At 43.3% G+C, this 26852-nt stretch overlaps 1 protein-coding gene across 2 annotated transcripts in view; it reads right to left on the bottom strand.

Moving 5' to 3' along the window:
- Nucleotides 1-2237: 2237 nt before the first annotated feature.
- The window catches only part of LOC132831267 (ubinuclein-2-like), an 81028-nt gene continuing 56413 nt past the window's right edge, over nt 2238-26852 (bottom strand). Inside the window, exons 15-17 of one of the 2 annotated variants that reach the window (XM_060849293.1) lie at nt 16578-16836; nt 14103-14183; nt 2238-4422 (exon numbers count right to left, since the gene is read on the bottom strand). In XM_060849293.1, the coding sequence (XP_060705276.1) occupies nt 4370-4422; nt 14103-14183; nt 16578-16836 (393 nt within the window). In that variant the 3' untranslated portion in view covers nt 2238-4369. The remainder of the gene's footprint in view (nt 4423-14102; nt 14184-16577; nt 16837-26852) is intronic. The other variant, XM_060849292.1, reaches the window with a different exon arrangement.

The raw sequence follows: 26852 nt of genomic DNA, 5'->3' as shown, positions 1-26852 counted from the left end.
AAATGATGTTCATTTTGCTTGTCACCAGGATACATGAACATCAACTAGCCACAAAAAGACATAACTCACTATCACCTGTATCCTTACATACAGATGAGGGAGGAAGGACACCACTTTGACTTGGATGACACATCCATCCTAGGACATGCCAAACAGACACACACGAGAAGGCCTAGAAGCATAGCATCCCAACATATCAATTTGGACACCATCTACCACTCTGAGAAAAAGGACAGGAATGTCATCTCTAACCCAAGGAAACCTAAACTCAAATAAAAAGTGGGACATAACACCATCACTTCACTGGAGGCTCACTGATGATGTTTCCTAGCATGACGACGAAATACCTGAAAACAAACCTGCCAGCTCAGTGAGCAAACTTACATCCAGAACTGATGTTGAAATTTAGATCACTGCAAAATGGTGAAATTTGTCCACCTGAATAGCTTTCAGCTGCTAGTGAAGGTTCTGTCCTCCATTCTGCTTGTGCTGACTGAGCAAGATACTAAGAACTGGAAGCTGTATTCATAACATTAGATTAATGTGTCCATGGCCATCAAATGTCAACAGTAGTTAATGACTCCCCAGTTAATGTCTAATTACAGGTGAACTTCAGACATTGTCCCCGCATTAATAAATCACCATCTTCACTCTTAGTTAAGTCCTGAATGATCATTGTGTGCAGGAGCAAATTACTTGTTGAAATTCATTTTGAACCAGTAAGGATCATGTCCACTAATGCCAGCAGAATCAATTACCAGTCCAGCCCCTCCCACGGCATTTACAGATGAGAAACAGCTAGCCAGAGTCAGCATGATTGGAGGAACCTCTTTCCTTATCACTCACTATCGTTACCATAACTTTTAGGCATTTAGCTATTTAGTTATTAGTGACTGAACAAGGGAGCTGGAAGGGTGAAGATCACACTATCCAAAAATATTAACCAGTCTGATAATAAACCAGCTTAGAATTCAAGGCATAAAGTCACTCAGAATGTTGACACTTTTTCATTCATGTGTGGAATGTATGCATTACTGTCTGGGCCACCATAATTGCCTCTAGAAGATGGTAATGAGGAGCTGCCTTCTTAAATTGCTGTAGGGAATTCCAGGATTTTGACCCAGTGACAATAAGGGAATGGTGATAGTTCCAAGTCAGGACAGTGTGTAACCCGTAGAGCAGGGGATATACCAGTGGTGATGCTCCCATGAATCCATTGCCCTTGTCCTTTGAGGTGGCAGAAGTTGCAAGTTAGGAAGATGCTGTCAAATACTTTTGAGTCAGTCAGCATTTGGCTGGGCCCCAGTGGTACCTGCTGGAAATACGGCTGAAAATCTATCACGTAGCCTTTATTTGCATACCAGTTTGTGATATGGGGAGAGGTTCCAGGTTAGTAAACTGTGACTACTGCATTACTATACTGATCGATGCTTGCATTGTATGCAATTCAGAAAAGGTTCACTCAGATTTCTACGATGAAGGGGTTGTCTTGTGGGAAAAAGTTGAGCAGGTTGGGTCAAAACCATTGGAGTTTAGAAGAAAAGGAGACAACTTGATCCTATTGATAGAAGTTCAGCAGATGCTGAGAGATGTTTCCTAATGTGCGTAATATTTCAAAATTACTGGTCTCCCACTTAAGGAGAAATTTCTTCTCTCAAAGGTTATTACTGTTTGGAATTTGGAATTCTGTTTCCTTGAGGCAATGGAGGTGGGGACATTGAGTGTATTCAAGGCAGAATTAGATAAATTTTAAACTGACCAGAGAGTCAAAGGTTGAGGGCAAGGAGGAAAGTGGAGTAAGGGCAACTATTAGATCTGCTGTACCCTAATGGAGTGATGAAGCAGGCATGAAGAGCTAACAGGCTGAATCCTTCTCCTATTTCTTATGTTAGAATCAAATGTGCTAATATTGATCCTGAAATGTAAAGTAGATTGAAGACATTGAAAAGCTGTTCCTAGTTGGAAACCAGCAGCCAGGACCACACAACAGATTTAGGGATGTGGGCTGCTTATGAACCAGCCTCTTTCTCCCACACACAGTACAGACAGATTGAAGCTGCCAAACTGGGAACTGCAGTCAGTCGTGGAGTAACTGGTCCAAATCCAGGGCACATCCCACAGCATAGACTCTAGACTAAAATGCTTGGACCTGCAGTTTTGGAGAAATAAATTAGGAATCAGCTGCTGTCAACTCCACATCACCTCCCACCGATTTTAAAAAAAAGACAAGTTGCAAGTTAAATTCATGTTTGCATGTTTATGTATTTTAAAACATTTTCTGCTTGTCCCTGACAGACGCTCGTTCAGGTTGGCAGGTTCCATCTCCCATGACTTCGGCAGACAACAATGCCTCTTTTCATCGACAGAAAACACTGGCAAGCTATTCAACCCGGTGAGGCACAGTCGCCAGCGGCTGCCTGGTTTGCAGTATGTAGTGGTTGCTGTGTATTCCTCTCCCCTTTCTCAGGCCCAGCAACCGCTATTCATTCCTAGCACCAGAATATCCAGAAGACAGAATTTTCAAAAAAAACAATTACCCCATTACAAACTGTATCGTGGGATTCACTGCTCCCTGCTGCTGTAACCCTGCCATTATTTCTCACTGTTAAACACACACATGTACTCAGCAGGCAGCCTTGGGAAATCTCTCAACACTCTTGGAGAGACAGAAGTTCTGGTTTAAACAGCCCCACCAACTCCTTTAGCCAGACAATGATATGGGACAGCGCTCACCTCCCTCCCTGTGCTGGAGGTGACTGGGAATATGCCAAATCCCACCAGCTGCCCTCAGAGCCCCAATTCAGTGATGTGACATTCAGCAACGCCCGCGTTTTCAACACAAAGACTCTAGGGGCAGCCTTATTCCACTCCAATTTGAAGTAACATTAATTAAAAAGAAAGCAAATACAATTAAGTCTTTAATTTTGCAAATTGGTAAGAGTTTAAAGGGGTGGGAATCTTGGAGGCTCTTTCACCCATACACATCCCATCCCCCTGAAGGTGCCAACACTTGCAGTGGCATTTAGCCTCATTCAAATGTGGTTAAGGGTAGAGCTTGGAAACTATTCAGCCACAGAGGGCATCACTGCCAAGTCCAAAGCTGTCCTTGTCCTTCATGTATACATGCTGGTTCAACTTAAAGGTAGCAACAAGACTTTATTTTCACAAGTTTTCTTTGAGTAGGATACTGAGTTATCAACAACACTGCCCACCTGGGATCAGCCGATGTGGCAGTAATTATGAACCGGCGGAACCAGCTCTACCTTGGCAGTGCCTTAATCAATGCAGCACAAGCACTGACCACTGAGAAAAGTGGCAGATGCGTAAAGCCAAATGTAGCAAGTATATTTGCAGAAAGCATCATGAATCTCCAGACAGCCACTACGTCATCCTCCTGTACTCGGAGGTTACCAGAACTGCTGCAGGAGCTGCTGCAGTTTCTAAAGGTCATCCAGCTGGCTGGTAGAAAAGCTGACTCTGGGCTATCAAAACTCCTTTCAAAGTAGTTTGCGCCTCTTCCCAACCAATCTTTAAGCTGCCTGATCCATAATGTTGCTGATTACGTGATAACAATTGTGTTTAGATTATTCCAGGCAAAGACCGACCTGCCTGAGGGTAGAAAATCTTGTCAGACTGATTTATTGCCCTTTTAGCACCTTGAATTTTGTCCACTAGATTAACACACCTCCCCTCTCCCTCACCCACCCTTATTCTTTATTCCAATGTCTCACCATCTTCTGTACATAAGGCCTACTGGGTATTGGATAAATAGAACATTTAAAAAAAAGTCACTTGTCCTGAACTCTTGAACAGATCTTCAGCCTCACTTCTTGCAAAGTCTTGGGCCCCGCACACCATTCCCACTATCCCCAGGCTTTCTCTCCACAGCCGCTTTTCCCAGGCCTGAGATTTCATCCCATTATTCTACCCCCTCCACCTCAATGCTCTGACTCCACCCCCCCTTCCCCCACACTTGGCTCTGCTCCCATGGGACCCATGGCTGCTCTACACATTCATGCGGAAAAAGATGTGCTTTTTTGAATGACCCCTTGCTTTGGAATCCTAATTAACCTTTTTTCAAAACTCCATTGAACAGCTCCGCACGCTGAATCGTCATAGTGGATGAGCTAACAGACAGGTGGACTCGTCAAACTCCGATTCCATTAGGTCTGCTTTGTAAATCAAACACGGTAAATGTTTCCCTTTTCCACAGTGCTCTGGGTCAGAAGTGTTATAAACGTAACAAAAGGAAAATATCCTCAGTCAGGTACCCAACAAGAGACCTCCTAATTGGAGGAGGCCTCTGAACCAATTGGGAAATTTAAATTCGACATATCCCATGAGATGCTGTCTACTGCAACCTCAGAAGTCATTGCGATTTCCGTTGGACCTTTGAAGAGTCTCCCTGGCTTTGGTTGCTGTCTAGGGAAGAGGAGAAAGTGGTTATATTAATAATGTTCAATGTTTCTTTTTACGGTTAAGTGCAGGATCATACAGAGTTTTACACATAGAAGGGCATTTGCCCAGTTTGACTGTGCGAGCTTCTGAAAGAGTTATCCAATTAGACCATAGTAATATTCTTCTCCTATAGATGTCTGAGTTTTTTTGGGGCTGGGGCCGGGGCCGGTGGGGGGGGGTACTTGGTTGGGATAGGTGTAAACTAGTGTGGCAGGGGGATGGGAACCAAAGGAGTAGGGGAGTAGATGCAGAAATTGAGAGAGAGTTAGAAACCAAGGCAAACATGGCTAAAAACAAGAACAGGCAGGAAAATGCTGAAGATAGCAGGGGAGGTGGTCGGAAATGCATATTTTCAATAGATAAAAGTAGATGAACTTAGAGCTTTGGTTAGTACTTGGAACTATGAGATTATTGCGATTATGGACACTTGGCAGAAAGACGGACAGGACCGGCAGCTGGGTGTCCCAAGATTTCGATGTTTCAGGTGTGATAAAAGGGGATGTAAAAGGGGCGGGGGGAGTTGCATTACAGGTAAAGGAGTATCTCACAACCATACTGAGGAAGGATACATCAGAGGACTCTTGCCATAAGGCAGTATAGATAGAACTCAGGAACAGGAAAGATGAAATCACAAATCTGGAGGTATACTACACGCCTCCCAACATCCAGCAGGAGATAGAGTCATAGAGATGTACAGCATGGAAACAGACTCTTCGGTCCAACCAGATATCCCAACCCAATCTAGTCCCACCTGCCAGCACCTGGCCCATATCCCTCCAAACCCTTTCTATTCATATACCCATCCAGGTGCCTCCTAAATGTTGCAATTGTACCAGCCTCCACCACTTCCTCTGGCAGCTCATTCCAGACACGTACCACCTTCTGTGTGAAAAAGTTGCCCCTTAGGTTTCTTTTATATCTTTCCCCTCTCACCCTAAACCTATGCCCTCTAGTTCTAGACTCCCCAATCCCAGGGAAAAGACTTTGTCTATTTACCCTGTCCACGTCCCTCATAATTTTGTAAACCTCTATAAGGTCACCCCTCAGCCTGTGACGCTCCAGGGAAAACAGCCCCAGCCTGTTCAGCCTCTCCCTGTAGCTCAAATCCTCCAACCCTGGCAACATCCTTGGAAATCTTTTCTGAACCCTTTCAAGTTTCACAACATCTTTCCGATAGGAAGGAGACCAGAATTGCACGCAATATTCCAACAGTGGCCTAATCAAGGTCCTGTACAGCTGCAACATGACCTCCCAACAAAGATGCAAAAATAGTCGGGCTGTTGTGGGTAATTTTAATTTCCCCTATACTGACTGGGGGCTCACTTCGTGCTAAGGACTTGGATGGGGTAGAGTTTGTAAGGACCATTCGGGAGGTCAGTCCAACCAGGGAAGGGTTTATAGTGGACCTGATTTTGGGGGATGAGCCCAATTAAGTGACTGAAGATTCAGTGGGGGAGCATTTCAGGAGTTGTGACCATGACACTGTGAGCTTTACAAAACTAATGGATAGGGATAACAGCAGTCCTCAGGCGAAGATGTTAAATTTGGGGAAGGCGAACCAGAATAATATTAGGCAGGAACTGGAGAATTTTGATAGGAGGAAGCTGTTTGAGGGTAAATCCACATCAGACATGTGGGAGTATTCCAAATGGCAGCTGATAAGGTCCTGCAAGAACGAAGGATAGGTGTGGCAAATTACCTGAATATTGGATGACCAGGGATGTCATTACCTTGGTCGAAAAGAAAAAGGAAGCATATGTAAGGCCAAGGAGGATGGAAACTGATAAAACCCTTGAAGTATATAAGGAAAGTAGGGAAAAACTTAAACAAGGAATTAGACAGGCTAAAGGGGTCATGAAAAGTCATCAACAAACAGGATTAAGAAGAATCTGAAGGGTTTTTATACAGATATAAAAAGCAAGAGGGAAGACAGAGGAAGGGTTGGACAAAGGGGAAATTCTGTGTGTGGAGCCAGGTGAGGTCCTAAACAAATACTGTGTGTCAGTATTTACCAAAGACAAGGAATTGGTGGAGGATGATCTCAGGGAGGGAATGTTAAATTTTGAAGCCAAGTTGCTGTTAAAAAGGAAGAGGAGTCGTGCATATTAAAAAATATCAACTTGATAAGTCCCCAGGCCCTGATGGGATCTATCCCAGAATATTCAGGGAGGCAAGAGAACAAATTACTGGTGCACTGACATACATCTTTGTATCCTCTTTGACCACACAAGGTCTGAGAGGACTGGAGGAGAGGCATTGTTTAAGAGGTGTAGCAGGGATAGCCCAGGAAATGACAGTCCTGTAAGCCTCACATTGGTAGCAGGGATTTAAAAGCAAATGGACCTGTTAGTGACAGACAGCAAGGTTTTGTGTGGGGGAGGTAATGCCTCACTAACTTGATCGAGTTTTTTGAGGAGGTGACAAAGATGATTGATGAGGGAAAAACGGTTGATGTTGTCTCCATGGACTTCAATAAAGCCTTTGACAAGGTCCTTCATGGCAGATTGGTACAAAAGGTGAAGTCACATGGTGTCAGGGGTGAGCTGGCAAGATGGATACAGAACTGGTTTAATCATAGGAGACAGAGGGTAGTGGTGGAGGATGCTTTTTGGAATGGGGGGGGGGGGTTGCGGCTAGTGGTGTTCCACAGGGATCAATCAGTGCTGGGATCTCTGGTTTCCATAAATGATTTGGAGGAAAATGTGGCTAGTCTACTTAGTAAGCTTGCGAATGATACAGAGTTCAGTGGAGTTGTGGATCGTGAGGAGGGTTGTCAGAGGATACAACAGGAAGCATGGGCAGAAAAATGGCAAATGGAGTTTAATCCGGGCAAATGTTAGGTGATACACCTTGGAAGGTCAAGCATACGTAGAAATTATACAGTGAACAGCAGAACCCTTAGGAGTATTGAAATGCAGAGGGGTCTTGCTACGCAGGTCAACAGACCACTGACAGTAGCAGTGCAGGTGGATAAGGTAGCAAAAAAGGCCTATGGCATGCTTGCCTTCATTGGAATGGGCACTGAGTATAAGAATAGGCAAGTTATGCTGCAGATTTATAGAACATTAGTTAGGCTAACTTGAAATAATGCGTAGAGTTCTGGTCACGAGAATGCTATAAACATGTGGATGCTTTGCAGGGGGTACAGAAAAGGTTTACCAGGATGTTGCCTGTTATGGGGGTTTCACTGTCAGGTAAGAAGGTTGAGGGATGACCTGATAGAAGTTTATAAGATTGTGAATGACGTGCATAGAGTGGAAGGTACGAGGCCTCCTCCCAAAAATGGTGGAGGGGTCAATTACAAGGGGACACGGGTTCAGGATGCAGGGGTAGAGGCTTAGTTTTAAGGACAAGTGCAACACAAGTTTTTCCACATGAAGGATGGTGAGTGCCTAGAATGCACTGCCGGAGGTGGTGGTTAAAGCAGACACAATACCTGAGTAGGAAGGGAATAGAAGGATACGGATCCTGTAAGTGAAGACAGTTTTAGTATGGAAGGGGACAATGCATTGGTGCAGGCTTGGAGGGTCAAAGAGGTTGTTCCTTGCTTCCTGGTTTTATCAGGTGAATCTTTGTGCACGCCCTCCAGTGCAATCACATCTTTCCTATAGAATGGTGACCAGAACTACACACACTACTCCAACTGTGGCCTAACCAAGTTCCTACTGAAGCCCAACATAAATGTCTGGTTCTATTCTATTGAATCATTTCTGCACTTTCATCAGGACCTTGACATTCTGCTTAATGCATGGTGCTCAGGCTGGGACTCAGTACGCAGTAGCGATCTAACTCACATTCTATAAATATCTAACATACCTTCTTGCATTTGTAATCATGACTCAATTAATAAAGTCTTGGATCCCATATTTTTTAAACTGCTGTCTTAACTTTTTCTATCATCTTTAAGCATTGTAAGTATACAAACTCTCAGGTCTCTATACCAGTACTATTTTAGAAGTCGACCATTTAGTTTCTATTTTTTGTCTTTGTTTGCTTTCCAAGGTGCACCACATTTCAGGACAATTTGTTTAACACCAGTTTCACAGCTTAATGACTGATGACAGGATTTGTGCAGCATTCAAAGGAGACCACAACATGGTGAGAGAGTAAAGAATAGTTACTGCGCAGGATTAGTGACGCCGACTTCAAGTCTCACCATAATTTATTTTAATTTCATTTTACTGCCTTTTTCCAGGCCCACATGACTTGGTTAACCCTTTACTTTTCTCTGAAACGGTTCGACAAAGCAGCCAATTCACTGTAATTGGGAACAGGTAATAAATAGGTTTGTCAGCGACATTCACGTTCTGAGAACTATAAAAGGGAGATGTTTCCAAGCTCACATGGTGAGATGCTAGTACAGAATTTTAAAAGGTTACCAGATTTTGGTTCCTATTTCTGTTGTTGGGCACAAATGGCTGTCTGACACTGTCCTTTAGGATGTAGGCCCCAAAATGATTGATTGATTTGATTTATTGTCACGTGGGGTCTATTCTGTGCGGTATTAGATTACGTACAGTGTGGAAACAGGCCCTTCGGCCCAACAAGTCCACACTGACCCGCCCCCACCCAGACCCATTCCCCTACACTTACCCCTGCACCTAACACTACGGACAATTTAGCATGGCCAATTCACCTAACCTGCACATTTTTGGACTGTGGGAGAAAACCAGAGCACATGGAGGAAACCCACGCAGACACGGGGCGAATGTGCACACTCCACACACAGTCAGTTGCCTGAGGTGGGAATTGAACCCTGGTCTCTGGCAGTGCTAACCACTGTGCCACCGTGCCACCCACAATTGTTCTATGTATTGTTCCATGTTCTATAAAAGCTTTGTTTGTGAGCAGTACAGGCAGACCATGCTAAAAAGGACACACAGATCATAGGGTGAAAGAAAACTAGGACAGAGTAAGGCTTCCAGGCTCCACTGCACAGGATGTACACAAGGGAGTTTTGTTGTAGAGAGCTTGCAAGGAGTCACCTCATGGTGACGCCATCTTGAGATTGTAGATAGCAAGTTGCCTTATGAGGAAAGGTTGGAATGACTGGGCTGGTTTCCCCTGGAGTTTAGAAGAGTGAGGAGTTACTTGACTGAAATGTACAAGATCTTAAATGGTCCTGATAAGCTGGATGTGGAAAAGATGTTTCCTCTTATGGGTGCTTCTCGGGTAAACTAGGGGTTACCCTTCTAGGACAGATATGAGGAAATTTTTATTTAAATTTCAAGAGAGTTGTGCAACTTTGAATTCACTACCTCAAGGAGGTGGCAACAAGGTCATGGAATATTTTTATTTCCCCCCTCTAATGCCATTTTGATTTAGTACTCCCCTCTTTCCCTAACCATGCCCTTACATTTTTATTTGATATCAGCATTGCCCATAGCAGGCTTTGCTGGTTGATATACAATTGGCCACATAAACATTTTCCTGGTGGTGGAATAAAGTATTTATATTAAAGTTTAAAACAAAAGATGAAGGTAGATTTTTGTTAGACAACAGAGTTAAAGGTCATTGGTTTAGATGGGAAGATCATAAACCACGAGAGATGTAGGAGCAGGAGCAGTCCATTCAGGCCATCAAATCTGCTCTGCCATTAAATACGATGGTGACTTTTTTTATTCATTCGTGGGACACAGCTGTTGTGGCTGGCCAGCATTTGTTGCCCGTCCCTAGTTGCCCTTGAGAAAGTGGTGGCGAACTGCCTCCTTGAACTGCTGCGGATTGACCTACAATGCCGTTAGGGAGGGAATTTCAGGATTTGACCCAATGACAGTGAAGGAATGGCGATATATTTCCAAGTCAGGATGGTACGTGGCTTGGAGAGGTACTTGCAGGTGGTGGTGTTCCCCATGTATCTGCTGTCCTTGTCCTTCTCGATGGAACTGGTTATGGGTTTGGAAGGTGCTAATGAATAATCTTTGATGAATTTCTGCAATGCATCTTGCTACTGATACTGAGCATTGGTGTTGGAGGGGAGTGGATGTTTGTGGATGTAGTGCCAATCAAGATGATTTTGGCTTTGTCCTGGATGATGTCAAACTTGAGTGTTATTGGAGCTAAACCCATCCAGGCAAGTGCAGGGTCAGGAGGTGAGTTACTTGTGCAGTATTTCTAACCTCTGACCCACTCTAGTGGCTGCTGTGTTTATGTGGTGAGTCCAGTTGAGTTTCTGGTCAATGGTAACCCCCAGTTGTTGGTGGATTCAGTGATGATAACACCATTGAATATCAAGGGATGGTGATCAGATTGTCTCTTACTGGTGACAGTCATAGCCTGGCATTTGTGTGACATAAATGTTACTTGCCAGTTGTCAGCCCAAACCTGGACATTGTTCAGATCTTCCTACATTTCAAAATGGACTGCTTCAGTATCTGAGGAATGCTAAATGGTACTTAACATTGCACAAACAGCGAACATCCCCATTTCCGACCTTATGATGGAGGGAAGGTCATTGATGAAGAAGTTGAAGATGAATGGAAGACACTAAGACACTACCCTGAGGAACTTGTGCAGGGGTGTCCTGGAGTTGAAAAGATTGACTTCCAGTCCTCAGAACAATCTTCCAATGTGCTGGCTATGACTCCAACCAGTGGATCAGATAATGGATCAGATAATCCTCAACTTCACTTACCTGCCTTTTCCCCATAACCTTTGATTCCTTTACTAATTAAAATTCCTCCTCAGTCTTGAATATACTTAATATTCCAGCTTTGACACAATTCCATAACCCTGAGAGAAAACAAATCCTCCTCTGCTTTGTCTTAAGTGTGCGACATCTTACTTTGAGATGATGCTGTCTAGTTCTAAACTCTCTCACAGGGGAAAACCGAACTGTATTGGCCCATCAAGTCCTCTAAGAACCTTGTATGTTTCAATAAGGTTGTCTCTCACTTTTCTAATCTCCAATCAGTATAGGTTCAACTTAGTCAACCTCCTTATAAGGCAGTTTCTCCATGTCTGGTATCAGCCTAGTGAATCTTCTCTAGACTGCCTCTAATGCCAGTATATCTTTCCTCAGTTAAGGGTCCCAGTGCTGTTCACAGTGTTGCAGCTGTGGTCTGACTGGTGCCTCGTATAGTTTTAGTGGAACCTTCCTACTTTCATACTCCATTCCCTTTGAAAAGGCCAACATTGCATTTGCCTTCCCTATGGCCGACTGAACGTGGATGTTAGATTTCTGGGATTCATGGACAAGAACTCCGAAATCCTCATTCTGTAGCTGTCTGCTACATTTCAATAATACTCAGCTTCACTATTCTCCTTAACAAAGTGCAATAACTGCACTTTGGAAAGAGCTAGAGAGAGAGAAAGAGCAGGGGAGGAGAGAGTTGGGGGGAGAAAGGTACTAGGGAGTGGGCAGGGAAAGGGAGAGGGTGAGGCAGAGGGAGGGAGAGAGAGAAAGAGAAAGAGAGAGGGGGGAGGGAGAGAGAGGGGGGAGGGAGAGAGAGGGGGAGGGAGGGAGGGAGGGAGGGAGAGGGGGAGGGAGGGGAGAGAGAGAGAGAGATAGAGGGGGGTTGGGGGTGGGGGTGTGTGTGGGGGGACAAAGACAGACAGACAACATAGCAAAGGACAGCACAGGACTTAAATCCTGTTTTAAGAGGCATTTAGCCAGACACATGAACAGGCAGGGAATAGAAAGTTATGGACCATATGCAGGCAGATGGGATTAGTTTAGAATGGTATAATGGTCAACACTAACTTGGTGGGCCGAAGGACCTGTTCTGTTCTATGCTGGCACATTTCCCCACATTATATTCCATCTGTCAAGTTTTTCGCCATTCACTTAATCTGCCAATACTCCTCTGCACACTCTTGTGTCACCCTCATCACTTTCCCTCCCACTTATTTTTGTGTCATCCACAATCTTGGTACAATCCCAATTAGTACATTCAAGGATGGGATACTTCTGGACGGTCAGTGCAGACTTGATGGGTCAACCTGCCTCTTTCCACACTGTAGGGATTAAGTGATTCTAAGTCAATAATATGTATTATAAATTATTGTGGCACCAGAACTGATCCCTGTGGCACACCTTGAGTTACAGATTGCCATTGTGAAAATGTCCTCCATATCCCAATAGTGTCTTCCACCAGTTAGCCAATCCTCTATCCGCACTGAATATAGTATCCCGAACACCATGGGCTCTTATCTTATTAAATACCCTAATGTGTAGCACCTTACCAAACACCTTCTCAAAATCCAAATATATTACAGTCTTTGTTTCCTCCTTATCCATCCCACCTGTTGTCCCCAAAGGCACGGTGGCACAGTGGTTAGCCCTGCCTCACAGCGCCAGAGATCATGGTTCAATTCCCGCCTCAGGCGACTCTGTGTGGAGTTTGCACGTTCTCCCCGTGTCTGTGTGGGTTTCATCCGGGTGCTCCGGTTTCCCCTCTCAATCCAAAAATGTGCAGGTTAGGTGAATTGGCCATGGGAAATTGCCCGTAGTGTTAGGTGAAGGGGTAAATGTAGGGGAATGGGTCTGGATGGGTTGCGCCTCGGCAGGTCGGTGTGGACTTGTTGGGCTGAAGGGCCTGTTTTCACACTAAGTAATCTAATCGATAAATTGCAATAAATTTGTCAGGCATGAATCTCTCTTTGTGAAGCCACGCTGATACTGCTTGATCATATTATGCATTTCTAAATGCTCTATTACATCATTTATAATACCTGAACATTTTCCCAATGACAGGCAATAAACTAACTGGTCTATTTCGGTTTTTTGCTTCACTTCTCAAAATAAAAATGTTATACTGGCAATTTTCCAATCCTCTGGGTCTTCTGCATAATCTAAGAATTCTTGAAAGATTACTATCAGTGCATCCACTAGCTCTGAAGGTACTTGCTTGGATGCATCAGGTGCAGGGTATTTATCAATCTTTAACCCCATTAGTTTCATTAGCACATTTTCTCTAGCGATAGGCTATTTGCGTTTATTTTCTCTCCTCCTTTTGCCCCTGGAGTATTTAGTCATTTTGGAATGCTTCCACCGTATGGACCGATGCAAAGTATTTACACCTCTGCCATTTCCTGGTTCCCCATTATTTCTGCTCCAGCCTTATTCTCTAAGGGGCCTATGTTCACTTTGGCTTCTCACTTCCTTTTTATATACTTAAAAAGCTCTTAATATTACTTACAAGTTTACATTCATTTATTTTCTCCATCTGTATTATTATTATTTTGGTCACCTTTCATTGTTTTTTGAATGTGGAATTTGAAACATGAAACAGATCTTACTAAATGGTATAGTAGGCTTGAAGGATCAAATAGTCTACTTCTGCACTTAATACATACACATATGTGGTCGTGGGGCTGCATTAATACTTGCTCAGAGTCTCCAGAGCTTTGGGGTTCAGTAAATCAGATAACAATCCGTAGCTAAGACGTTGATTTAAATGCAGCTCTTGTTACAAAGTTTAGAGAAATGGTATCACTTCCATGTACCCTCGCTGAGGAGTAACCTTAGTCCACAGCACATAAAACCACTGTTCTCCACCCCTAAACTGTACTGAAAGTCAAACAGCGGACTGACTGGAATAAATTTGGGCATGGATCCACGATTTGCCCCATCAAACAGCAGGCATCACCCGATGAAATACTTAAAACCATAACACGTGGTGCCTGTAAAAACAGAACAGTACCTGCGTAGGCCTGTTGTAAGTGGGCTGGCACACTCGATCGGGAAAGCTGTGAAGAACCAGACTGCAAACCTTTCAAAATACCTGTCAAGAAGAGGGAAACAATTATGAGAGCCAGGCTTCCATAACCTAACAGCACAAGCTCTCACTGAGTCAGTCTTTAGGATCAGACAAGGCCATGTCCATATATCATGCTTGAGCCACATCTTCAAAAAAGGTACCAATTAGTCCCAATACTCTCTTCATCTAGAGACATGGATTTTCTTTTTCCTTTTCAAGTATTAATCTCATTCCCTTTTGAAAGTTAGCCTTAAACTTGTCTCTAGCAACTTTCCAGACAGTGCAGTTCAGATCATCATACCCTATGCAAAAATATGCCATCACCTTCAGGTCTTTAGGAAATTTCTTAAATATGTGTCATTCTGTTAATGACTCTCCTGTTGGGGTAAGTTTCTCCTTATTCACCTTATCAAAAACATTTGTGACTCTGAAGATCTCAACACATTTCCCCTCGTCTTTTCTACTATAAAGAGAATAATCTCAGCTTCTCTAGTCTTATCCTATCATGGAAGTCCCTCATCATTGTAAATCTCTTTATTGCATTCTCTCAATGTCCTTTCTGAGGTGCGGGTGCCCAGAACTGAACAGATGAGTTGGATGAAGGGGTCTGCTTCATGCTGTATGGCTCTATTAGACAAAAGCAACTATTTCTCCTTTTTAAATTCTGGACTCGCCCTGCTTCTCAATTTGTTTTGCGATCTACAAATATTTGTGTATGTGAACCCCCAGGTGTCTTTGTTTATGCAACTAATTTAAAGGTGTATAATTTGGTTCACTTTGCTTCTCTTCATTCTTAGCAAAATGCATCACTTCAATGTGCAGTCAGTGACCATGTATTAAATTCTGCATTCCAGGAGTCTGCTCATTTTGTCAGTTGTCTCTGTCCACCTGCAATCTCCCTTATTATTTATCTGAGTTTTGTGTCAACAAAGTGTTACTGTGTAGCTATGTTCAGGTCCTTACTATATCTTAAAAATAGCAGCTGCCCTACCCTAGAGAAGGCCACTATACATTTCCCTTCTGTCTGGCAAACAATCGTTCACCATCACTCTCTGTTTTCTATCCTTTAACTAATTCTATCCTTTAACTAGTGCTCTCTATCTATTTGACATCTTGGACTTCTGTTAGGTCTCTTGTTGGCACTTTAACAAATATTTTGAAAATCCATTTACACAACATAAGCTACCCTCTCCATTATACTAAAAACTCAAACAATAATAAACATTGCAAGCTCCCAAACAGCAAGCATGAAAAATGGCTCTTGTTGTTGTTAAGCATAGTAAGTTAATATTATCCCAAAATAATTCACGAGGTAAACCCATTGCACATCTGGCTTGTGACTCTTAAATCCCTGGCTTGTACTCAACTGACCTTCACCAACAAGGGGATTCACATCTCTAAGTTCAAGTCTGTCTAAAGAACTGAACCCAAATTCTAGGCTGGAATTCCAGTACAGTAATAAGGAAATGATGCACTGTCAGAGATGCTACCCGTCAGCTGAGACATCAGATTGGGCCCCATATGCCCCTTCTAATAGATGCAGATTATTATAATGGCTTTATTTTGATAGAGAGGGGTGCATTCCCTGGTCAATTTTGAACCCTCGATTACCTAGTTATTTACCTTCACCACAGAACATCAAAGAAACTTGGTAGACCACAGTTTTTGGATTATTTTGAGGTAATTGGCCCTCATTTTCACCAGCAGACCAGGTGAAAAGCTTTTTCTACAACTTTACATGTTGTGATTGTACCCTTTCAGACCGTCCCTGAAGAGATGCAGTGTAGATGGTCCACGTATTAGCAATTTCCCACAAAACATTGTCTAGTCCATTCTTGAACTCTTACCCAACTCCCAACCAGCACCTTCTTCACTGAACCTCCTAAAAGATAGCCCCTTTTCAGAGGCTCATGGTTCTGCCCAGGCCAGCCTCAGAAATGGGGTCCAGTAGTTAAGACCCGTGAACCCACACCATCGTTTACCACGGCATCAAGCAGAGGTCAGTAAGCAGCACACAATGGATTCCCTCCTCTCAGTCTATTACTATACTGACAGGCAAACTAATCCCATCATGCAATGCAGGACTCTGAAGAAATCCAATGTGACCACTGCCACCCTCTGAGAGACTCACTGGCAAATAGTCCAGGAAACAAGAATCTTACAAAACAACTCAAGTAAACGTCTTTAATATGTTTACGCTCACACCAATTTCAATCAGTTTTCAAAAGGGAACTGGACACTTATCTGAAGACAGATGATGTGTAGAGCAGCAGGAAAAAGGTGGGGAACTGTCAATAGATAAGGACCTCTTGTAGACAGTCATTGAGAGGTACTGTCAGATCTTAGTGCCCCTTTAGCTCATCCATGTGTATGGGACAGGAACTCCATGGACCCTGAAGTACAATCCCAGGGACTTACTTTGTGTTATGTTGTGCTGAAACGGGACTGAGGTAGATCCAGTTGGCGTGGTGGTGGTGATGTCTGATTCCGAAGCGAAGTTGATCAGGTTGAGCGGGAGCTGGAAGGGCAGGGAGACGGGAACCAGACCGCCCAACATGCTGAACGCAGCAGCTGAGTTCAGGGACGCCGAGGTTGCGTTCAGATTTGTTACATTCAGGGGCGACGTCATTAGGGTCAGAGATGACGTGTTTGCCAATAAGGTCGATCCAGCCGTTGCCTGGAATAACAACAAGTTTATTTATATAGTGACCTTAATAGAGTAAAAGATCCCAGGGTGCCTCACAGGAACTTTATCAAACAATTATGACCCTGAGACATGTGGGGATAGCTGAGAGTTGATGGCTTATAAAGGGTGCTCTAGAGGCAAAGAGACAAAGAGTTTAGGGAGGGAGCTCCAGTGCTGAGGGTGCTGGAAGCTGAAGTCATGGTTGCTAACGTTGGAGAGATCAAGATTGGAAGACTGAATATCATGAAGGGTTTTGGAGGGTGGGGGAATTAGAGGGAGAGGGCAAGGCTATGAAGCAATTTGAGAACAAGGATAAGAATTTTAAAACTAAGACATTGTTTGTCCTGGAGCCCACATCCAAATGTGAGGCAGATGTTTGAACAATCTCCAGTTTACAAAGGGTAGGGTATGAGAAGTTAACAGAGAGAGGTTGGAATAGTCAAGTGGGGAGTAACACAAACAGAAATGAGGGTCTGAGCAGTACATGTGTGGAGCAGGTGATGTCATGCATGTGGGAGCAGGCAATCTATGATGTTATGTGGAGGTGTGGTCAGGATCTTATCTTGAGGTTAAAGTTGTATCAAGGTTATGAATGGTCTGATTCAGATGCAAGACTGCTGTCAGGGAATGTAGTGGGGATAAAGCTCAACAGATTCATTCTTCACAATCTTTTGATTACAGGAAATTTCTGCTCATCCAGTTTTGGATATCACATAAGCGATTTAGAAACAGCAGGGTCAAGTCATGAGAGATGGCGGTGAGGTTGGGCTGGGTGCTGTCAGTGTACATGTGGAAACTAACGCTGTGCTTTCAGAAGACATTGCCAAAGTGCAATTTATGGATGAGAAATAGGAGGAGGAAGAAAGAGGAGATCCTTGGGAGGCACTTAAAATATAATGGCACCTAACCAGGAAGACAAAAAAAATTATTGCAGATAATTGTCTGGATGGGCAATAATTGAATTAGGTAGGTGTGATGCCACACAGACGGATGAAAGTGGAGAGTGTGATCAACTAGAGCAGGGTTAAAAGTATAAGGCAGTGGTGGACTGGTTTGCCTCCAACATGTTCGATAGTGAACTCATCATCAGCAAACATGGGAGAGTTACAGTCCGTGACTGGGGGAGCAGCGAGCAGTTGAGGAAAGTAAGTGGCAGCAGTAAGGGAGTTCCCAGGATCCACTGCTGCCTTTTGCCAGGACCCATGAGCTGCAGCCTTTTGGTTTGGGAATGGAAGTCATGCCACTTGGCAGAAGTCAATGGTAAGTGGCTGCAACGAGGTGTGGGGGGGGGGGGGGGGGGGGGGGAGGAGCTGCAAAGTGATAGAATAATTTTAAACCTGTCAGCCAACTATGAGACTGAAGTTATGAATTCCTTGCATACGAGTGTAGAATCTCAAATTTAAGGCTGCCAAAATTCAGAAACTCCTATCTGGGGAAAATGTAGTGGATGCTAGTATCATGAACATGGTCAATTTGCAATTTAAATCTGAGATTGATATCTGACATGTCATATAAAGGATGGTAACTGTCTGGTAAAATTCTGCAACGTTATGGATATGCTATGGAAATGCATTAGCTGTGATTTCAACAGTTTGTGAAAAATGTGCTTATGTTAATGACGTTTTGGGTGAAGTACAGACTGGTTATTAACTTATGCCTATTATCTTTTGTCATCATGTGGTGTGTAGGAAACAAATGCTTCTTTGCAGATTATGTTTAACGGAGGACTGTTAATTATTACGGATATTGATGACTTCTTCCAATTCTGTCCATTAGTCTAAATACTCAAACGTCAATCACAATACAGCAGGAATTGTTCCTGTGTGAATTCATCACGTAATAAATTAGTTCTTGAGAATGAATGTGGAGACCCTGAAAACCAAAAATGTAGAACGTAGACTCAAGGAATGAAATGCCTATTTTGTACTGTATGGTTCTATGAAAGCCAAAATGTAGCCCTTGGGAAAAAAAAACGTTCCCTTAACCAGGTGGATCAATCAGAAGCAGCAAAGGGATCATCATCATAGTCCCTAAGATACAATTAAATTTAAAAACTGATATGAGACACAAATGGAATAGAAAAACATGGAAACTGCACAGTCAAAATTTTTTTTAAGACACTTAAATATTAAAGCAATTTCTCTATGAAAGGGACACACTTCTCCTTAATGTAATCTTTTGCTCTGTTGCCAAGTCAATCAGGGCTATAGTCCTGTCAATCTGGGCTATAGTCCTGTCAATCTATTACAGTCACCAGGAGAAACAATAACTCATGGCCAGCATTCAGTCCAGAGTAAGTCTGCTCTTGGTCCTCCTTCCTCAACACCACTGCTCCATTGCTATCTGATTCTTCTGACAGTGATAGTTATAAACTGCGCCTTTTGCAGGACATCCCAATGCACTTTATAGCCAATGAAGTGCGTTTGAAGTGTAGTCAGCATTGGATCGCAGGAAATTTAGCAGCCAACTTGTAATCAGCAAGCTTTCATAAACAGCAACAACTCCGTGATCAGCTAATCTGTTTCAGTGATGTTGGTTGAGAAAAAAATGTTAATCATTTTTGCTGATGATTGCACAATTTCCTAGATAATGAAGGAATCTATGGCAGCATGCAGCTAATGGAGAACAACATTCAGGCGTAGGTTGATAAGTGACTTGTAATGGGTACACCATACAAATGTTATCAATGACCACCTCCAACAAGGCAATCTAGCCATGCTATTCAATGATACTTCTATCGTGAATCCCTCGTCAACAAGCTAGGCATTTGGATGTGAATATAGGAGGTATAGTTAGTAAGTTTGCAGATGACACCAAAATTAGAGGTGTGATGGACAGCAAAGAAGGTTACCTCAGATTAGAACGGGATCTTGATCACATGGGCCAATGGGCCGAGAAGTGGCAGATGGAGTTTAATTTAGATAAATGTGAGGTGCTGCATTGTAGAAAGGCAAATCAGAGCAGGACTTATACAATTAATGGGAAGGTCCTGGGGAGTGTTGCTGAACAAAGGACCTTGGCGTGCAGATTCAAAGTTACTTGAAAGTGGAGTTGCAGGTAGATAGGACAGTGGGACGGCGCTTGGAATGCTTGACTTTACTGATCAGAGCACTGTGTATAGGAGTTGGGAGGTCATGTTGCAGCTGTATGGGACATTGGTTCAGCTACTTTTGGAATATTGCGTGCAATTCTGGTCTCCCTTCTACCAGAAGGATGTTGTGAAACTTGAAAGGATTCAGAAAAGATTTACAAGGATTTTGCCAGGGTTGGAGGGTTTGAGCTATAGGGAGAGGCTGAATAGGCTGGGGCTGTTTTCCCTGGAGTGTCGGAGGCTGAGGGGTGACCTTATAGAAGTTTATAAAATCATGAGGGGTATGGATAGAGTAAATAACAAAGTCTCTTCCCTGGGGTGGGGGAGTGCAGAACTAGAAGGCATAGGTTTAGGGTGAGAGGGGAAAGATATAAAAGGGACCTAAGGGGCAACTTTTTCACTCAGAGGGTGGTGCGTGTATGGAATGAGCTGCCAAAGGAAGTGGGGGAGGCTGGTACAATTAAAACACTTAAAAGACATCTGAATGGGTATATGAATAGGAAGGGTGGAGAGGGATATGGGCAATGTGCTGGCAAATGGGACTATATTAGTTTAGGATATCTGGTCGGCATGGTCAAGTTTTATAAATACATCACGAGTAGGTCAGAGCTGGGAATTTTGCAGAGAGTAATTCACTTCCCAACTTCCAATTCCTGTCCATGATCGAGAAGGCACAGGTCAGGCACAACACTATTTGGCATCAAGCAACCGCTCTACCAATTGAAATGCTTATTCTATACCACCAGTGCATAGTGGTTGCTGTGAGTACCTGATGCACAACAGCAACTTGCCAAGATTTCTTTGCAAACACATTCTAAACACAGAATCTTGACCAACGACAAGGCCAAGGCAATAAATGCATTTGCAAACTTGCAAGTTCCTCTCCAAGTCACAGGCCTGGCTTGGAGCTGTATGGCATTCTTTCACTGTTGGGCAGACTTTAAACTAGTTTGGCAGGGAGATGGGAACCTAAGGGGAGATTCTCAGTTAGCTAGAGTGGATGGGGGCTGAAGGGAAAAGAGAATCATGACAGTAAATAAGAAGAAAGAAGCATCTGAGCAGTTTGGCACTAAGGTGAGTGGAAACCAGGTAGTGACCAAAAAACTGAGAATGTTTGAAAACAAAGGTTCTTCTAATGGATGTGTTAGGATTAAAAATGGCATAGAAACTAGCATAAGAGCACTTTATCTGAATATTCGCAATATTTGAAACAAAATAAATGAGATTATGGCACAAATCATTACGAGCGGATTTGATTCAGTGGCCATCAGTGGCATGGTATGGTTGCAGGATGGTCATGACAGAATTAAATATCCAGGGATATCAGACTATGTAGAAGGACAGATATTAGATTAGATTACTTACAGTGTGGAAACAGGGCCTTTGGCCCAACAACTCCACACTGACCCTCCAAAGAGCAGCCCACCCAGACCCATTCCCCTACATTTACCCCATCACCTAACACTATGGGCAATTTAGCATGGCCAATTCACCTAACCTGCACATCTTTGGATTGTGGGAGGAAACCGGAGCACCCGGAGGAAACCCACGCAGACATGGGGAGAATGTGCAGACTCCACACAGACAGTCGCCTGAGGCAGGAATTGAACTGGGTCTCTGGCGCTGTGAGGTAGCACTGAGCCACCCTATGAAGATATGAAGGAAAAGGAGGTGGTGTAGCTCTAATATTTAATGATGACATCAGGTCAGTAGTGAGAGATGATAATGAGAGATGATGGAGAAGTAGGTTGAACCAATGTGGGTGGAAATTAGAAATAATAAGGGGAAAAACTCACAGATAGGTGTAGTCTAGAGGCCACCTAATAATAAACAGATGGTGGGGGCGGGGTAATAAACAAAGAAATAATTGATGCATGCAGAAGTGGTACGGTAATTATCATGGAGGATTTTAATCTACATATTAATTGGTCAAATCAATTTGGTGAAGGCAGCCTTGAGGAGGTTCACACAATGTATCCGTAATAGTTTCCTTGAATGGTATGTAATGGAACACATGAGGGTGTAAGCTACCCTAGATCTGGTCCTGTATAATGAGCCTGCAATAATTGATGAACTCATAGCTAGGGATCCTCTTGGGAGGAGCGATCACAGTATGGTTGAATTTAAAATATAGATGGAGGGTGAGAAGATAATCCAAAACCAGTGCCTTCTGCTTGAACAAAGGGGACAATTATGTGGTGAGGGAAGAGTTGGCTAAGGTAGACTGTGCACAAAGACCATATTGGTGGGACAACTGAGGAACAGTGGAGGAATTTCAAAGCGATTTTTCATCGTGCTCAGCAAAAGTATAGACCAGTGAAAAGGAAGGATTGTAGGAAAAGCAATAATCAACCATAGATAACTAAGGAAATAATGGAAGGTGTCAAATTGAAAGCAACTCCATACAAAGTGACAAAGATTAGTGGGGAGCTATGGGATTGGGAAATCTTTAAAGGTCAACAGGAAGCCATGAGAAAAGCCATAAAGAAAGATATGATGGATTATGAGAGTAAACTAACTCAGAATATAAAAACAGGTAACAGAAGTTTCTACAAATAAATAAAATGAAAGAGTGGCTATGGTAAACACTGGTCCATTAGAGGATGACAAGGGGGATTTAATAATGGAAAATAAGAAAATGGCTGAGGCATTGAACAGTTATTGTGTGTTGGTCTTCACAGAGGAAGACACATAAAACATACCAATAATTGAGGACAGGGAGACTATGGCAGGTGAGGACCAAGAAGCAATCATTAGCACTAAAGAGGTAGTGTTGGGCGAGCTAATGGGGCTAAAGATAGACACATCTCCTGGCCCTGATGGAAGGGGACTAAAAGAGCTGGTGGGGGAAATAGCAAGTGAGCCTGTTGTAATTTATTAAAATTTAGTGGACCCTGGGGCAGATGGAAAAACAACAAATGTGATGTACTGTTTAAACAAAAAAGGAGGGAGACAAACAACATGTAACTATAGGCACGTTGGCTTAACTTCTGCAGTGGGGAAAATTCATAGAATCCAAACAGTATGCAAGTAGACCACTCAGCGCATTGAGTCCACACTGACCCTCCACCCAGATCCAACCCCTTACCCTATCCCTGCATTTCCCATGGCTAGCCTGCATAACACTGGACATAATGGGCAACTTAGCATGGCCAATCCAGCGAACTTGCTCATCTTTGGACTGTGGGAGGAAACCCACATGCAGGGCGTGAGGTGGCGCAGTGACTCAGTGGTTAGCATTGCTGCCTCACAGCACCAGGGACCTGGGTTCGATTCCACCCTCAGGCGACGATCTGTGTGGAGTCTGCACATTCTCTCTGTGCCTGTGTGGGTTTCTTCCCACAGTCCAAAGATGTGCAGGTGAAGTGATTTGGCTATGCTTATTTCTCATAGTGTCCAGGGATGTGTAAGTTATGAGAAACGAGGTTTATGGGGATGGAGTATGTCGGGATGGGATGATCTTCAAAGGGTTGGTGTGAATTTGATGGGCCAAATGGCCTGCCTTCACTCTTTAGGGATTCTATGATTCACAAAGACATGGGAAGAATGTGCAAACTCCACACTGATAGTCACCCAAAGGTGGAATCAAACCCAGGTCCCTGGTGCTGTGAGGCAGCAATGCTAACCACAGAGCCCACGATGCTTGAATCTATCATCAAGAAAGAACTAACGAGACATTGAAACAGAAATTGTCCCACTGGGTAGACACAGCATGTGTTCAAGAAAGGAAGGTTATGTTTAACTAATTTACTGGAATTCTTTGTGGATATTACCCACGTGGTGGACAACAGGGAACCAACGGATGTGGCATACCTGGATTTCCAGAAGACATTAGACAAGGTGCCGCACAGAAGGCTGCTGCTTAAGATAAAGGTGCACAATGTTACGGGGAATGTATTAGCATGGATAAAAGATTGGTTAACTAACAGAAAGCAAAGAGTGGGGGTACATGGGTGTTTTTCTGATTGATGATCAGGGGCTGGTGGCGTGCCTCAGGAATCAGTGTTGGGACTGCAATTGTTTACAATTTACTTCGAAGAATTAGAGTTGGGGAGCAAAGTTCGCAGATGATACAAAGATGAGTAGTAGAGCAAAGTGTGCAGAGGACACAAAGTCTGCAGAAGGATATAGATAGGTTAAGTGAGTGGGCCAGGGTCTGGCTGATGGAGTACAACATTGGTAAATGTGAGGTCTTCCATTTTGATAGAAATAATAGCAAAATGGATAATTATTTAAATAGTGAAAACCTGCAGCACGCTACTGTACAGAGGGACCTGCGTGTCCTTGTGCATGGATCACATAATGTTGGCTTGCAGGTGCAGCAGATAACTAAGAAGGCAAATGGAATATTGTCCTTCATTGCTAGAGAGCTGGAGTTTAAAAATAGGGAGGTTATGCTGCAGATGATTAGGGTGTTGGTGAGGTCACACCTGGAGTACTGTGTACAATTTTGATCTTCTGACTTGACAAAGGATGTACTGGCACTAAAGGGGGTACAGAGGAGGTTGACTAGGTTGACTCTAGAATTGAGAGGATTGGCTTATGAGGAAAGATTGAGTAGACTGGGACTAACCTCATTGGAATTTAGAAGAATGGAAGGGGGGGGTGACCTTATAGAAATTTATAAAATTATGAAGGAAATAGATAAGACAGAAGCAGGGAGGTCGTTTCCTCTGGCAGAGGAGACTAGGGGGCATAGCTTTATAAAAACGGGGCGGATTTAGGACGGAGTTGAAGAATTTCTTCACCCAGCAGGTTGTGAATCTGTGGAATTCCCTGCTGAGCGAAGCAGTTGAGGCTACCTCGTTGAATGTTTTTAAGGCAAAGATAGATTGATTTTTGCACAGTAAAGGAATTCAGGGTTATGGTGAGCGTGAGGGTAAGTGGAACAGAATGGTGGAGCAGGCTTGAGGGGTGAGATGGCCTCCTTCTGCTCCTATTTTCTATGTTCATTGTTGGTGAGTCAAAATCCTAAAAATCCCTTCCTAACACCACCATGAGGGCATTTACAGCACACACAATGCAAAGGTTCAAAGTGACAGCAGAGCATCACCTTCTCAAGGGCAAAGTAGCATAGAGAGCAAATGTTGGCTTCATCAGTGTATCCAGAACCCACAAATTAATACTTTTAGAAACACAGTTTGTGGGATCTAACTGCACACAACCTGCCTGCTGTGTTCAGAAGTGTGAAAAGACGACATGTCATTGACTATACATGTTTCAGACTGTGTTGAGGTTGTTGCAAGATACCAATTGATACAAATCTTTATTTTTGTCTATAAGATTGATGAGCAGGAAAATCTACAACCAGCACATGCAACAACACCTCATTGTAAATGTACAGTGGATTGCTGGCATCCACTCCTGAGGTCAACTCTAACAGAAAAAGCACCTCCTGATACATTACTTAACAGCAGCCCATGAATCTCTTACCTGGTAAGGAGGAATTCAATATTCGTCAAAAATTTTATATTTGCATGAATTACAAGCAGGAGCAAGCCCACATGAGCCTGCTCTGCCATTTAATAAAATCATGGCTGATTGGATTACTCCACATTCCCCGACATTTCACTCCCTTGCTTTTTGAGAATCTGCACAGCTCAACTTTACAAACATTCAAGGACTCTACTGTCACTGTCAGGGAGATAGGAATGATACCTAAAAATGGGTGAGTTGTCTTATGAAGAAAGGGTGGACATGTCAGGCTTGAGCAAAATTCTGTTTAGCTCTGTTTGTTGTTCTGGGGACCCATGTACAATGCAGTGTGACACTAAATTGCTCATAATGGGAGAGAGCCAGTCCTGACAGTCAGCAGACAACCAGGGAGTTAGTTGATCCAAACCAAGGTTTTTGGGCATAGCACTAGAGAAAAAATGAGAATATACAACTAAGAATCTGGTAGGAAAGGTGGTATGCACATGCATCAAGTGACAACATAAAATATCTGGCTGAAATGCCCAGCAGGGTTTTTATAAACTGCGTACAGACTGTTGGGTCAAGTATCAATAGTCACTGGGGTTATGCACTGGAGACTGCTTGGTCACAAATAAGTGAATCAAGTTAAATGCTGTTTGGGAAAGTTCAGCTATGGCTACTAGAATCTGACAGGGTTATCTTGTCTTTGGGGCTTGGGCAAAAGTGAGGACTGCAGATGCTGGAAACCAGAGTTTAGATCAGAGTGGTGCTGGAAAAACAGAGCAGGTCAGGCAGCATCTGAGGAGCAGTAAAATCGACGTTTCGGGTAAAAGCTCTTCATGAGGAATGGAAGCAGGGAGCTTCCAGGGTGAAGAGGTAAACGGGGGTTGGGGGGGGGGGGGAGGGGGGTAAAGAAGGTAGCAAAGAGTCAAATCTGTTTCACGACATGGTTGAAGAGTTTCAGGGCAATGAGATGACCTGGGGGTTGCAGTGAGAGAGAGACTCTCAGATTCTTGTGGAGAGAGAACTTTTTCAAGGTAGGCATCCTTGCAAGAAGATTCGCAGTAAGGTTAAAATCAACTGGGGCTTGGGGCAGAACGTGGAGTTCAAGAGGTAAAACACACACAGCAGGTTCTCTACTCCTTTTGCAGTGTGCCTCTTTCCAAAGCCAAGTTATGTATGTCCCTGTCTGCTACGATTTGTCTGTACTGCTCACAAAACAAAGCTTTTCACTACACTAAGGTACATGTCACTACAATAAATCAAAACAAATCAAATCAAATTATCATTCTCAGAATTGGTGTCTGAAACTAAATGGAATATATGAAAAGCAAAACAAAATTCAGACAATCAGTCTACTTAACAGTAATGCAAATGGTGACTAACCAAGGCTCAAGAAAAAAAAAAGTTAAGCATCATTTTTTCAATTTTCTATGCCAGTTGGAGATAAACCAGTTTCTCAGGCAAAATTCCAATAAAGGGCGAGAACCACAAAAATAGT

This window comes from Hemiscyllium ocellatum, chromosome 33 (assembly GCF_020745735.1).
Source record: "Hemiscyllium ocellatum isolate sHemOce1 chromosome 33, sHemOce1.pat.X.cur, whole genome shotgun sequence".
Taxonomy (NCBI): Eukaryota; Metazoa; Chordata; class Chondrichthyes; order Orectolobiformes; family Hemiscylliidae; genus Hemiscyllium; species Hemiscyllium ocellatum.
This window is presented reverse-complemented; position numbering and strand designations above follow the sequence as displayed.